Source organism: Scylla paramamosain, chromosome 40 (assembly GCF_035594125.1).
Source record: "Scylla paramamosain isolate STU-SP2022 chromosome 40, ASM3559412v1, whole genome shotgun sequence".
Lineage (NCBI taxonomy): Eukaryota > Metazoa > Arthropoda > Malacostraca > Decapoda > Portunidae > Scylla > Scylla paramamosain.
In genome coordinates this window covers 3,727,864-3,741,946 of record NC_087190.1, presented here as the reverse complement: position 1 = coordinate 3,741,946, position 14,083 = coordinate 3,727,864, and the positions used below count along the sequence as shown (strand labels likewise).

The following is a 14,083-nucleotide window of genomic DNA, read 5'->3' as shown; positions in this document are numbered from 1 at the left end:
TTTTTGTAAATTGGACATGGCCTTTTATTTTCACTAACTGTTCATCACAAACAGTATACCATTACAATGAGTGTTATTTATAAATGGATTATTCCAGTTAGAAAAAGATGATTAAATAACTCCATAAAATTTATTTCTATCAACAGGTGTTGATCTACAGAAATGGAATTGGGGATTTCTTTGTTGGCTGCTTCTACTGTGTGGAACTCAGTGGACCCTTCACAAACATGCGAGTAGTGTTAAGCAGACTTGGTCTCAAAGCATCAAGGTAATTTCATATACATTTTTTTTCCAGAAAGACAGTAAACTGGATTTTTGTTAGTAGCATGAAAATCTGTACCTTGATTATTATATCTCTGCACATATACACCCTCATCCATGTTAGTATGATATGTGTGATGGTGTTTAAAGCATGTGTATCAGTGTACATATTCATCTACACATACTGACACACTGTTTTCACAAAACTGGATGTGGTAAAGAGTAAACTAATAGAATATGTTAGGGATGGCAGTCTAGATATCAAGATAGTTCTAATTTGAGAAATATTAAAGTAGATGGTAGTTTCATTATTGTAGTGGAAATATTGATGACTGAATTTCTTGAGGCACAGGTGAATGGGAGAAGTCTCTGATGTAAATTTGGGGAGAAGAGACCATTTGAAATGAGAAAATAAATAAATAAATAAACTATATAGCTATGAGGCATGAACTTCAAAATGGTGGCCAAGAGAGAGGATAGGTGCACTTGAAATAAAATTTTGACAGACAAGTGACTGCAGTGAGATGATGTGTGTATATACAGTAAAAATCCTGTCTTGACATTTATTGGACTAAACAGGTATTGAAACATTTAAAATACCAAAAGATCAAATGAGAATTTCATTAGCTATATTATCAACGAATAAATGAGAACATAAGCTACTATTTATTTATTTATTTGCAGAAAACACAAATTAACATCTCTAAGGCATATTTTATATAGGAATCATATATATTTCAAGGCATATTTCTAGAAAACAGACAATATACATATGTTTAATGTAATGATAGAGAACTAGACTGTACAGTCAATGTACACTAATATTGCCTTGCAGCAGCACACACTGCTCAGGGGTCGTGTTTTACTTCAGGCATCTCAACAACCATAAAAAATGGGCATTGACAAATTTACTTATTGGCATTTCAAGTCCACCTCTCCTCCTCACTCATGCCTGCAGCAACAGTAACCAGTATTAAGCATGTTACCAGTGTCAATTTTCATTGTCATTAGTCACTCATGATTGGTTCTTCTCAAGGTGAAACGCATGATGTTCTGTTCATGCTGTGGTGTTTGTAGTGATGAGTGCCAGGCAGACTAGTCATGATGATATCATTCGGTCATAGATCTTCACATGTCAGGCTTGAATAGTGTTGTTATTGCAATACATGTGAATTTAAAAACATGAAACTTCAGAACCTCATACAAAAATTCATCAAGGGAAGTAGTGAGGAACTGTCTTTTCACAACCACAGTAGTGGCATCCCTTTACCTTTACTCCACAGCTTCTAGCTCTTCTACAAAGGTAGCTGGACTTCAGTCTGACTCTTACGGCAAGGCAGCTGAAGGGAAGCAGTGGGGATGTCACCATCATGGCTGCCTCCCTTGACAAATTTTTGCATGAGGTTGTGGAAATTTTGCATTTTCTAATTCACAGGCTTTGCAATATCAACACCATTCAAGCCCAGCATGTGAAGATCCATGATTGAAAGATATCATTGTGACTTGTCTGCCTTGCCTTCATCACTACAATCACCACAAAATGAACAGAACAAAATGCATTTCAATCTGAGGAAAAACCCAGTTATGCATCACTAAAGACAATGAATACTGACTCTGGTAATTGATACTGGACATTTTTTCTATAGACATGAGCAAGGAGGAGAGATACACTTGAGATGCTATTAAGTCAATTTGTCCCTGCCCATTTTTTATGCTTGCTGAGAAGCCTTAAGTAAAACGCACTCACTGAGTAGTGTGTGCCATCGCAACTCAAGATCGGTGTTTGCAGACTAGTTTAGTTTGACTACTGTGGAGTGTGAGGGTCAGCAGAGTGGTGGCGTCTTGCAGATTAGGGCCTGCAGATGAAAAACAAATGCATTCTAAAATGTATTATATTTGTCAATGTGCAGTATGCTAACACAAATAATTTCTAACTGAGGTGGTCAGTTTTTCTCCAAGTCATATTGCAACATAAGGAACTCAAACCCCTAATTAGTGTGGGGATGGGCCTCAGCAAGCCACAGAGAAGTCCATAATGTAGGGTGGGGTAACTTCAGAAGCTTTTCTTTTATTGACATGAAATGCAGTACAGTAGTTGCAAATATGTGCATTGGAAATTAGCTACATGAATGTAGCATAAGGGTCATCAGGAAAGAATGTGAATCAGCATGACTGCTGTGGCATAGGTGCAACATTAAAGGGTAGAATAGTTTAGTTGAGTGACCATAGTAAGGCTCTCTGAATACTTTTTGAGAATGAATTTGTTAAGAAACTGTACAGGACTGATTTTAAAAGATAAAGTGTGGAAATTAAGTGATGAATAAAGTGAATAAACAATGTGGAGAAGTATTGGAGGGGAAGAGAGATGATTGTGTAGTGAAAGAATACTGGAACAAGGAAAGACAAAGACTTCTTTCATAGCCACTCGAGGAAAGTTTCTAGAGAGTTGAGTTCCCACAAATACAGATATATGGCTTGTATCTTCTTGTTATGGCAACAAAAATAAATGAACTTGTTCTAATGAATTTGAAAGTTAAACATTTGATCACTCTTACTTTGATAATAATTACAAATTTTATTTTGCATTATATGTACATATTACTTGCCATTGAAATTATGTATGCATGTGATCTCTTTCAAATTTCTGGTAATGATATATTTTCATTTATACTACAGGTGGTACACCGTAAATGGAATTCTCATGATCATCACATTTGCATTGTGCCGAGTGGCCATCTTTCCCTACATGTACTTTGCTTATGGAGCACAATATGGCCTGGACATTTTCCAAGTAATGAAGAAGATTCCATTACACTGCAATCTTGGCTCACTGTTGGTGCTCCTGCCACAGATCCACTGGCTAAGGCTGATGGTGCTGGGGGCATTCAAGATATCCCGAGGTGCTACCCTCACTGAAGCTGATGAAAAGATTGATTGAACTACAGTTTAATGCAACATCAACTGTAATGTAGTGAGAAATTTAGAGTGCATGGTGCTGCAAAGCCTAACCATTGAGCACAAAAACTGCTATAATGTTGACAGTAATCCACTTTCCTGAAAAGAACAAGCTGGCAGTAATGCACTGGTATTACTAAATAAATGGTTGGGTACCAAATGTAGAACTGCCAATACAGGAGTTACACCTACACTCTCCACTGTGTTGTGATAATGGTTAAACTAGTTAGCCAATGGTGTGCTTGTAAATAAATGTAGCTGCAGAAAATAATAATGAATTGGAGGAGATTGGGAAAAAAATCCTATTATGGAAGCAAGAATACTGATGGAAATATTCCACTTTCTTAATCCTAGCAGCATTTTTTTTTTCCGGAAATGTATGGTACAGAGAAAAATAGTTGGACATGGTACTGCAAAAATAGCAGCTGATATATGTTTTCATGGTACCATTAATTCTTACAAAAATGTAAACAGACCACATATTCACACAGCTGTTGTAACTACATAAGATAGTTATATACTACTTCCAAGAATATGTGTATTGTCATGCCTTGCTATTATCACACCACACATTCCCCATGGACACCCCACCCTTCCTCCTGCATCATGATACCTTGCCCACGACCACATCAGCACACACCAGTGATGAATCGGATATTTGCTTCTGCCTCTGCCTCCTCAGACCCTCTACAGTGAAATTATTCAGTGCATCTGCAAGTTAAAACAAAAAAAAGATCTGCATCAGTATCTGCTACACCATTTTCAGACAACAATAGCTCTGCCTTCACCACTGTGTCAAAGAAATGTGGAGATTTTTAATCTGTGTGTGTGTGTGTGTGTGTGTGTGTGTGTGTGTGTGTGTGTGTGTGTGTGTGTGTGTGTGTGTGTGTGTGTGTGTGTGTGTGTGTGTGTGTGTGTGCGCACGTGTGTGTTTGTGCGTGTGTGTGTGTGTGAAAGGATGAATGAGGGAGATGGACTGAGAGTGTGAAGGACACTGAAACTGGAAGTAAGAGAGAAAGAGAGAGAGAGTCATAAGCATGAGAGTTGAAGTAGTCTAAGTTTCAGTGAGTGCCGGTGAGCATAAACATAAGTTGAATAAAAAAAAAAAAATCATGAGTGACTTGAGAGGTTATTAGAGTGAAAATGACTGTGGATAAGAAGGAATAAGTGATGAGTGAGTTAAAGTCACCATGAAGGAGAAAACAAATGTGAGTTTGATTATGAAAATAAGTAAAAGGTTAAGTGTAAGTGTAAGAGTGAGAATGGGAATGGAAGCAAGTGCTAATTAGTCAGACTGAGTAAAAGTCAGTCAGAGTGAGAGAGAGAATGCAAACAGGAGTGAGTATGAAAGTTAACAAAAGACAAAGTGTGAGAGTGAGTTAGTAAGAAAGATCCTCAGAATTGCTAAATAGAATGAAACTGACTGAATATGGGAAATGGCATTGTACAAAAGAGTGAGGAAGGATGAAGAGTGAATGCTATGAAATGAGAGAGGGAGAGATACATGATGTCTTGGGTCCCCATCCCACATCTTGGTAATGCACTTAGGTGTACAGTAGCAGAAAAAATGGCCTCTGTTGAAAACGACACTCATCAAAATAGTCGCACCCTATCCTTTCTTATAATTCATATTTTTGTGCATACAAATTACAAAAATAAAATACCACAAAATTGGTTTGAAATACTTTGTAAACATTATCCTACATTGAATTTATTAACATACATGTAAAGCAAGAAAACTTGTTTATCAAAGTTCAAATCTCTTAGGTAAACCAGTTGCAGTTTTTTGTTGTAGATAACTGGTATGATGGATTAAGTTTGTTGAGCGTGAACAGCTATCAACAAATCATATTACAGATGCATACTCAGAAATGATGTGTACAGATACCTTTTCAACACTCCCTTGCTGATCTGAAGACTTCTGTCCTCCTTCACCTTAACAGGTTTCACATAATGTTCTGTCTAGTCTTGCTGAGTGGATATTGATGTGTAATCCTGAACAGAAGGTGTTGCCATCCTGAATAACTGTTGTTTTGCAGGTGTGAGATTTATTGTGTGCAGAACAGTGCCAGATGACTTTTATAGTTACCACATCCATGGGAAATCTTGTGTATTCTTAATACCACAGCTTGTATGCTGTCTATGAGAGCTTGTGTTACACTGCATGCCATGATGAAGAAAGACTTTCCTGCCACATGCAGTGCATTGACTGAACATGACCACAGCCATATTGACAGTCCAAGTTCTTTGTTTTTGTTCTTGTTGGGGATATGATGGGGCTGTGCAGGCTGTGGTGCCACAGCCTATGGTGCCCCACAGGTGCTGGCAACAGTTGGTAAGTTACCTAGTTAGATTGTGGTGAGTTGTCCAGTGTTTTAGAGGAAGTTCCTGGTGTGCTTGAGTGTCTTGAAGGCCAAGCCAAGATCTTGGGAACCACCCAAGAGTCTGTTAGTGATGCCCTGGGGATGTGGACTGATGCAGTGAGTGGAGGAGAGCAGTGCAGTAGGATTGATGGCAAGGGCAGTGTAGTCTCTGGCTGTGTAGGGCACCAGGGGCAGTGAGGGATGTCTATCAAACCTACCCTGTGCATGTGGGCATTAAGACAGCTGTATCTCATTCTGAGTATGATGACTGCAGTGTCTAGGACACAGCTGGGGAAGTGGGGCCACAAGTGATGTTGTGTGTCCTATTTGATGTCTCCAGGTGTGTACTGTAGTGAGGTGTCTGTCAGGTGTCTTTCCTAGAGTAAGTTGCAGTCTTTGTGTAGGTTGGTCAAAAAGTCAGTTTGGTCAGTAATAAGGTCTATGGGAGGTGTGTGGGAGTGGGATCATTTGCTGCTCTGTTGGCCATGGTGTTCCCCACAATGTTGATGTGGGAGGGAATCCACTGAAGATGGATGTTGATAGCTGAGGTGGTCAGGATAGGAGAGTGTGTATCATGAACCAGAGGGAGAGATGGAGTCACATTCTTTGGAACTTTTAGGGCACAATGGAATATTTCTTTCAAGATGTCGAAAGAGCAGTGAGGGCAGATGCACAAGACAAGATGGAATTACGAGTTAATGGCTTTAGTATTTTTATTTATTTATTTTTTTTCACTTGATCATAGTGACAAAAATTAGTGGAGTGCCTGAAACATGCTCTGTCAAAATATGATCCCAAATCATCAGATGTAACATGCCCTCTGAAACCCACAGTAGGTGTCATGACTCATGCTTCGAGTCTGTGGGCTATGTTACTACATCCAGACAATGTGTGCCATGCACTGTGCAGTGCAGACTTTCAGTTGGTTAGGGTCAATATAGAAGAAAGAGGATAGCATGGATTGTTATGTAGGAGAAGAAAGAGTAGATGAGGAACAACAAATCCTCAAACTCCAACTGATGGAGCCTAAAAGAGGAGAGACTTATACAGGTGTGAGCTGACATTTCAGCAAGGTGTGATATTCACTCATTGTGGTAATGGTAGTGGTAGTTGCAGAAGTAGTAGCAGTAATAGAAGTAGTATTTACTTATTTTTTCATGTAACGGGGCGCACTGACCAAGGGCATCAAAACTATAAGAAAAAAGGCCCACTGAGGTGTCAGTCCCCAAAGAGAGTCAAAAGTGGACATCAAAATTTAAAGGATAAGTATCTTGACACCTACCTCTTGAAAGAATTCAAGAGATTCTTTGACTATTTAACTCCCAAAGTGGAGCACATTCTGATTCTCTTCCCTTTTGTGATCTCCACTCTTGGAAACTTCATTGTTCACTACCATTTTTGGCTTTTCCTCTCCCTTCACTGACCATCCTGGTGGACTAGCCTTTAACTTTGCTATCCTCCAAAACCTAGAACAATTGGTGCAACACCATACTCATATTCCTGACCATCCTGGGAGATATGTCCAACATTCTTGACCTTTTCCTAATCTCTAGTCCTGCTGTTACCCTATCTTCCCCACTGGGCTCCTAAAATTACAGTCCCATATTTGTACCTTGTCCTATCGCTCCAATCCCTCCTCAGTATCCCCCAAAGCAGAGGTGCCTCTGGCTTTTTGCTTCTGCTAATTGGGGGAACCTGAGGAGGTATTATGCTGATTTTCCTTGAAATGATTACTGCTTCTGTGTCAGAGACCCATCTCTGTGTGCTGAGCATATAACAGGGGAGAGTGTCTACCATGGAGGCATACATTCCTTACTCTCTCTCTTGACCTTCCAAACCTTGGTTTATCACAGCCTGTTCTTGCATTATTGATTCATGGCGTTTTACACAAAAGGGTTGTTTTATATTCACTCTTCCTGAAAATCTCTCCAAGGGGCCCCACTCATCTTCCGATCTGAAAAGCACGTTCAGCCCAGAAAACTCACTACAATGTGAATATGGATCAATGATAATACCAGAACCAGGCCAAGAAGGATGTGATTTAGATGCAGGAAGAGTAGATACAGATAGTGTTTTAAATCCTAGAACATTTGGGTGTTGGCCGAGTAGAGGAATTCCCCATGAGCTGTTGCCGTGTCTCTACTGTATTAATTACACCATATAACACGATTTTTGTCTTTGGGAAGAAATTCCAACTCTTTTCATTGCAAAACAATAAAAATATCCATTATTCCTTTCAAACTTTACTTTTGTGGCTTTTAGAATGATTTTTTGCCCCAAAATAGCTAAATTTCACCATTTTCACCATTTTTGGATAGAAAACAAGAAAAATCAAATGACACAAAAATTTATTTTAAAACTTCAGAAACTAGATTTAAAATGAACAGTTTTTTTCTTGATTTGTGTGAATACAACAAATCATTTTCATGTATGAGCCCCAAATGTAGTCTCCTGTCATGTTTTCATTGAAGGATCCCTGATATCTCTGTTCAAAGTTCATCATATCTTTGTGAAAGCACTCCCCTTGTTCTTCTGAAAATGCTCCCATACTCTCCTTGAAGCTGTCAAGGTGAGCATCTAGGATATGGACCTTCAAGGACATTCTGCAGCCTATCTCACCAAAGCTTTTCACTAAAGCTTCAACTAGTTCCATACAGTTATCAGCCTTGTTGTTGCCAAGAAATCCCTGTACTACAGCAATGAAACACTCCCAAGCTTTTTTCTCCTTTTCTTTGAGCTTCTGTAGAAATTCTTAGCACTCCATAATTTTCCTTGTGATCCAATGAAGATACCAGCTTTCACCTTTTGCCTCTGAAAGCTTAGGAAAGAAGTCTTGAAGATATGTGAAGGCAGCAGACTCCTTGTCAAGAGCTGTAATCAAATGTTTCATGAGTGTAGTATGGAGTGGAGGAGACAAAACCTTCTGAGGATTCACCAATGGCTCATGTTTGATATTGTGTGCTCCCACTGTAGTGTCAGTCTTTGGAGGCCAGTGCTTTCTCTGGTAATGTGCTGCTCTGTCTCTACTGTCCCAGAGGCAAAGGAAACAGGGATTCTTGGTAAAAACTACCTTGCAGTCCCATCAAGAAAGCCACCATCTTGAAGTCTCCAATAACTTCCCAGCCATACTTGTTGCAGTTCAAAGTTTCCAGTAGAAGCTTTACACTGCTGTAGTCCTCCTTAAGATGCACAGAATGAGCAAGAGACAGAGGTAGATACTTGTTACCATTGTGCAGAAGTACAGCCTTTAGGCTTTTGGAAGAGCTGTCAATGAAGAGTCTCCATTCATCTAAATTGCAGGCAATTCCAATAGTATCAAACAAGCCTGATACATCATTGCAGTAGCATAGCCTGTCCTCCTTTGCAAAGAAGCTGGAGAAATGTTTGTGATGTTTTCTTTGGCTGGTCTTTGTGCTTTGGCTTGCACACTGTCATCAAGCAAGTCCCATTCCTTCAGCCTTGAAATCAAAAGCTCACCATTTGACTTTGTGAAACCAAGATCTCTGATGAGGTCATTGAGGTCTCTTTGGTTTGGGTAGTAAGGATTCCTCCCAACTACAACTGTATCTGTGATGTCACAGTCTTCCTCTCTGTTTAGTTCATCTTCTGACTTGCTGCTCTCTTCTGATAGTTGATTTTTTCCTGGAGGAGCTGGAACAGGAAGATCAGGTACTGTGTGGTGCAATGGAAGATGGAATGTCTGGATAGAAAACAGCAGGTGCATTTTTTCCCAGATCAGCATTTGGAAGGATCCACCATGTAGAAATAGCAGTCAGTTGAGTGATCAGTAGGTTCACACCATATTCTAGGGATAGCAAATTTCATGGTTCTGTTCTCTCCTCTATACCATCCTGTACAAGAACAACAGTAGGGGAAGGTTGGGTAAGATGGAATACTTAACAAAGTATTGGGTCTAGAAACCACATTTAATTCTGGGGGGTTTAGGGTTTGTGGTGGTGCTTTGGAGTGTTGTGTACAAAATCCACACCTGGGTCACGGTTTTTGAAAGGAAAGAATAAGACAAGATGTTACAAAATCAAGTTTTATTGGACCAAAAACAAAATGACGGGGTAAGATGGAGCCCAGGGGTCCATCTTACCCCTCAAACTGAAATGAAATAGCAAATCCTTACTGGCACAAATCACACACAAAAACCTCTTCCTCATCATCATCTATCCCTGCACATTGGTCATGAGCCCAACGTTTGCAAATAGCACAACAAACCCACCCTTCTCCTCTCACAGAACTGCCAAATGTATCAATACAGTACAAACATTCAGTTGACTCCATCTTCACTGTTACTATCACTGTCTTGGAACCAGAATGATCCAGCTTTTTTTCTTGCTTTGCTTTTTTGTTTTGTCGTCTTTTTGTTAGGTTGTCTGTTTGATGCAGACATTGCTAGTTTCTTCTTCTTCTCGCCTTCTCTCTTTTGACATTTCTGTGTTATAGCAAAGTCTTTTTCTTTTGAATTTCTGATTCTAACTCTGTTTTATATGAAAATGCTGTCAAAACAAGAGGTCGCCTTTGGGGCCTGGCTCTCTTCTTTTTTGTACAGTTGTGGCCAACTTTGGCAAGGGAATTACGTCCTGGGGTGAACTACCTGACTTGAACAGTCTCCAAGCAATTTTTGGCACTAAAACACTGAAATTTTCTGGCTCAACAGCTTCCAAGTCATATTCATTCTCCAGGGCCATGATTGGAGGGACAACTGGTTCGTCTAGCTAGATCTTCCTCTTCTTGCTCACCTTCGAATGGAATATCTGTTGGGTGGGCAGGTAAATAGCTTCGCCAAAAACCTGGCTGTTCAATTGAAAAAAATCCTGTTTTCTTATAACCATCGAAAGCTGTATTTGGAACAACAGCCTGTAGATACGCCTCTCCGAATAATCCACTTAGTTTGTAGACGGTCACCTGCCAGGATTCTTTCTGAAGAATGATTCAACAGCCTTCACATTGTAGGCATTCACCAATTTCATGAAGGAAACATCCAATGGTTGCATTCGGTGACTACAGTGCGGTTGCAAAATTAATTCCTTTTTCCTCTAACTGCAGCTATTGCACTTTCCATAGCTGCCTCAGTCCATTCCCCTCTGCTACTAACTCGTACATATTTATGAGTCATCTCTGGCTGGAAAAAAAAAAAAAAGAGAATGTTTAGAGTTTGTGAAATGTATAGTGTGAGGGGTGAGATGGAACCCCCATACGTTCCATCTAATCCCCAAATTAAATATTCAATGTAGAATAATTTACTAAAGCATCCATGTTTTTCTTTATAAATTTATGGCACATATATATCATGTATACACTTATGGGCATATCTGACATAAGTAGCAAATCTTTATAATAATTATTTCAATACAAAACATGCAGTGTCTTACCTTGCACATATAACATCAGCACTATGTAAAAGGACGAACCTCCAACTCAGAAGCACAAGGGGAACTCACCATGCCTGCTGCCGGCAATGACGTCGTTGTTGAGTGACGTGAAGGGCATCTAGGAATCAAATTTTGAAACCTCTTCCTTTCTACTTGAGATTAGATGGGGGGGTTCCATTTCAGCCCATGGGTCCGTCTTACCCCACCATCCCCAATGAGTTTCTGTTACATTTTTATCTTTATTATTAATTTTTAATTGAATTTTACTCTTGGAAAACTAACAGCTATTTTACCTTATAGTCTTCTCTTACAATGCTCACAAGCAGAATGAGGTACCCAGGTCTTGCCTTGGTCCCCAACTGGCACAGCAAATGCTTTGTAAGCTTCACAAATTTTTCCAGATGCTGTCCCAGAGAACTTCTTTGCTCTTGGCTTGATGAATTGATCATATATGTAGCAGAGTGCATCTGGAGAATGATTGCAAACTCTTGATGCCATTTCATCTTTCGTGATGTCTTCTCAGGTAACCAAAGGAGATCCTTACTGGTGGTCTGCAAGCCCCTATTAGAATGCGTTCCAGAATGTTCTCATTCTTTCTAGAATATTCTTGAACCTACTTCAAAATATTCTGAAACATTCTAGAAAATTCTTTTAGATTCTAGAAAATTCTTGATACTTCTATATATTTCTACTGTATTCTAGAAAGTTTAGAATATTCTGGAAATGTTTACAATGAATAGAATATTCCAAAATGTTCTAGAAACTTCTAAACATGTCTGGTAGAACATCCTGGAAGATTTGAAATTCCTGAAATTCTTCTAGATATGAGAAATTTCTTGCTAGATCTCGTCAGTTCAAGAATGATCTTAAAATTAAAAATCTTTAGAACACTTATATTCTTTCTTTCATTGTTTTAACTTATTTGCAACATTTCAAAAGCAATTAGATAAGCAATTGAGATTTTGCAAAGGTCTTTAACTGACATGAAAACCAATGGTAACACATACTATAATGAAATACGGCAAAAATGTAAATCCATTGTTCTAACCACAAAAGCAAAGTTTTAGGATCAAAATAACTTTTATGTTTTGTTTAGATGGAAATAACGGTAAAATTCTAGTTAAGGGCCAAGGACAACACAAAAGTGAAATTTTGTTACATAGTGTTATCGGTTTAACACCTTGGTGGAAAGGACAGGCGACCGTCTTACCTCCTCTCTCTCTCTCTCTCTCTCTCTCTCTCTCTCTCAGTATTGTGTGATAATGTGTGAATATTTTCTTTTCTATGATTTGTTTTGTTTTTTCCTGGTAAATGTTTCGCGTACTCTTGATTTGGGACAGAGCAGATTCGTCGCACTGTCATCTCACTCACATTAGTGTCTTTGGCTGTTCGAACTAATGCTCTGGAGGATGCAATGATAGGACCTTTATTGGCCCTTCTCTTCTAAAAATACTTACTCTTGTTGTAAATAAGTTATTTCTCCCGGATGTGAAGAACACGCGAGCACCTGCTTCCATCGTGGGAGTGTCCTTCGAGAGGCTGAGCCACCCATCTCTCTGACCTGAGTCACCTGACCTTACCGATAAGTACCCCGGGTGCTTGACCTAAATGACAAAGCCCCAAAGCTATATTATCAAATGTTGTGATATTTATATAAAACCCAGACTATTTATTGTCTTAAAACTCGTAGCACTGCATGGTTTGATGAGCTAAATAATACATACTTAATGCTTAAATTTCAATTAAAAGTAAAAAGAACTGATATATTTAAGAGAAACTGTGAGATCTGGCCAACGCCTAAACGTTCTTCCAAGAATAAAAGAGTACAGGAGGATCATAGAAGAAGTAGTGTGGAATATCGCGGTAGGCAGTCAACCACGGCCAGACGAAGTGCATAGTAATATCGTTGCCGTCTTCTTACCCAAGCGACCACCCTCGCTCTCTTTCCAGCCCTGATCTGTACATATACAAGATGATTGTGACTGGCCTCTGAGTTGTGCGGTTGCCTTCAACCCTCGTTGAGGGGGCACCCACAGCCATAGAGACACAGACTACACCACGCCAGTAACTAAAGAAAAAGCAAGAAGAGAGGAGAGGACACGGGACTACACGGACAATCCAGCTAGGACGAGGTCAGCCCAGGTCACCCTGTGGTTGTAAGATAACGCCACACAGACACCCAGAGACAGGTGGAAGACTGCTAGGACTGCACCTACAGATTCTTCCACACCCAGCTCAATATCGTCACCTACTCCAGCTGTGGTGTTTCTGCTGAAGAAGCCACGTGCTCAGGCGGCTTGCCATCCACACCTCTCACCTAGACCCTGACCTGCTTTCAACCACGTGGACGTCCACCCACGCCACTAAAACAGATAAGCACTCCAGGCATCCTTAGTTATTTGTTTTTTTCTAGCTAGTTAGTTTAGTTAGGGATTACCACAGAGGAAAATTTGGAGTAGGTAGACATCTTCCTCGGCCTTTTATATATATATATATATATATATATATATATATATATATATATATATATATATATATATATATATATATATATATATATATATATATATATATATATATATATATATATATATATATATATATATATATATATATATATATATATATATATATATATATATATATATATATATATATATATATTTTTTTTTTTTTTTTTTTTTTTTTTTTATGTAGGAAGGGCACTGGCCAAGGGCAACAAAAATCTAATAAACAAAAATGCCCACTGAAATGCCAGTCCCATAAAAGGGTCAAAGCAGTGGTCAAAAATTGATGGATAAGTGTCTTGAAACTTCCTCTTGAAGGAATTCAAGTCATAGGAAGGTGGAAATACAGAAGCAGGCAGGGAGTTCCAGAGTTTACCAGAGAAAGGGATGAATGACTGAGAATACTGGTTAACTCTTGCGTTAGAGAGGTGGACAGAATAGGGGTGAGAGAAAGAAGAAAGTCTTGTGCAGCGAGGCCGCGGAAGGAGGGGAGGCATGCAGTTAGCAAGATCAGAAGAGCAGTTAGCATGAAAATAGCGGTAGAAGACAGCTAGATATGCAACATTGCGGCGGTGAGAGAGAGGCTGGAGACAGTCAGTTAGAGGAGAGGAGTTGA

General features: G+C 39.3%; 1 protein-coding gene and 1 long non-coding RNA gene across 8 annotated transcripts in view; one reads left to right on the top strand and one right to left on the bottom strand.

Moving 5' to 3' along the window:
* LOC135092720 (TLC domain-containing protein 3A-like) overlaps positions 1 to 4,891 on the top strand; it is a 35,287-nt gene extending 30,396 nt beyond the window's left edge. For 6 of the 7 annotated variants that reach the window (XM_063991350.1, XM_063991355.1, XM_063991353.1 and 3 more), the window contains 2 exons: positions 147 to 268; positions 2,938 to 4,891. In XM_063991350.1, coding sequence (XP_063847420.1) covers positions 147 to 268; positions 2,938 to 3,199 — 384 coding nt within the window. In that variant the 3' untranslated portion in view covers positions 3,200 to 4,891. The remainder of the gene's footprint in view (positions 1 to 146; positions 269 to 2,937) is intronic. The other variant, XM_063991356.1, reaches the window with a different exon arrangement.
* Positions 4,892 to 9,607: 4,716 nt separating this feature from the next.
* On the bottom strand, positions 9,608 to 11,526 carry LOC135092721 (uncharacterized). Its single transcript, XR_010263039.1, has 2 exons — positions 10,961 to 11,526; positions 9,608 to 10,710 (listed from the first exon to the last, which is right to left on the bottom strand). It is a non-coding gene; the product is annotated as an uncharacterized LOC135092721 (long non-coding RNA).
* Between the last annotated feature and the right edge of the window lie 2,557 nt (positions 11,527 to 14,083).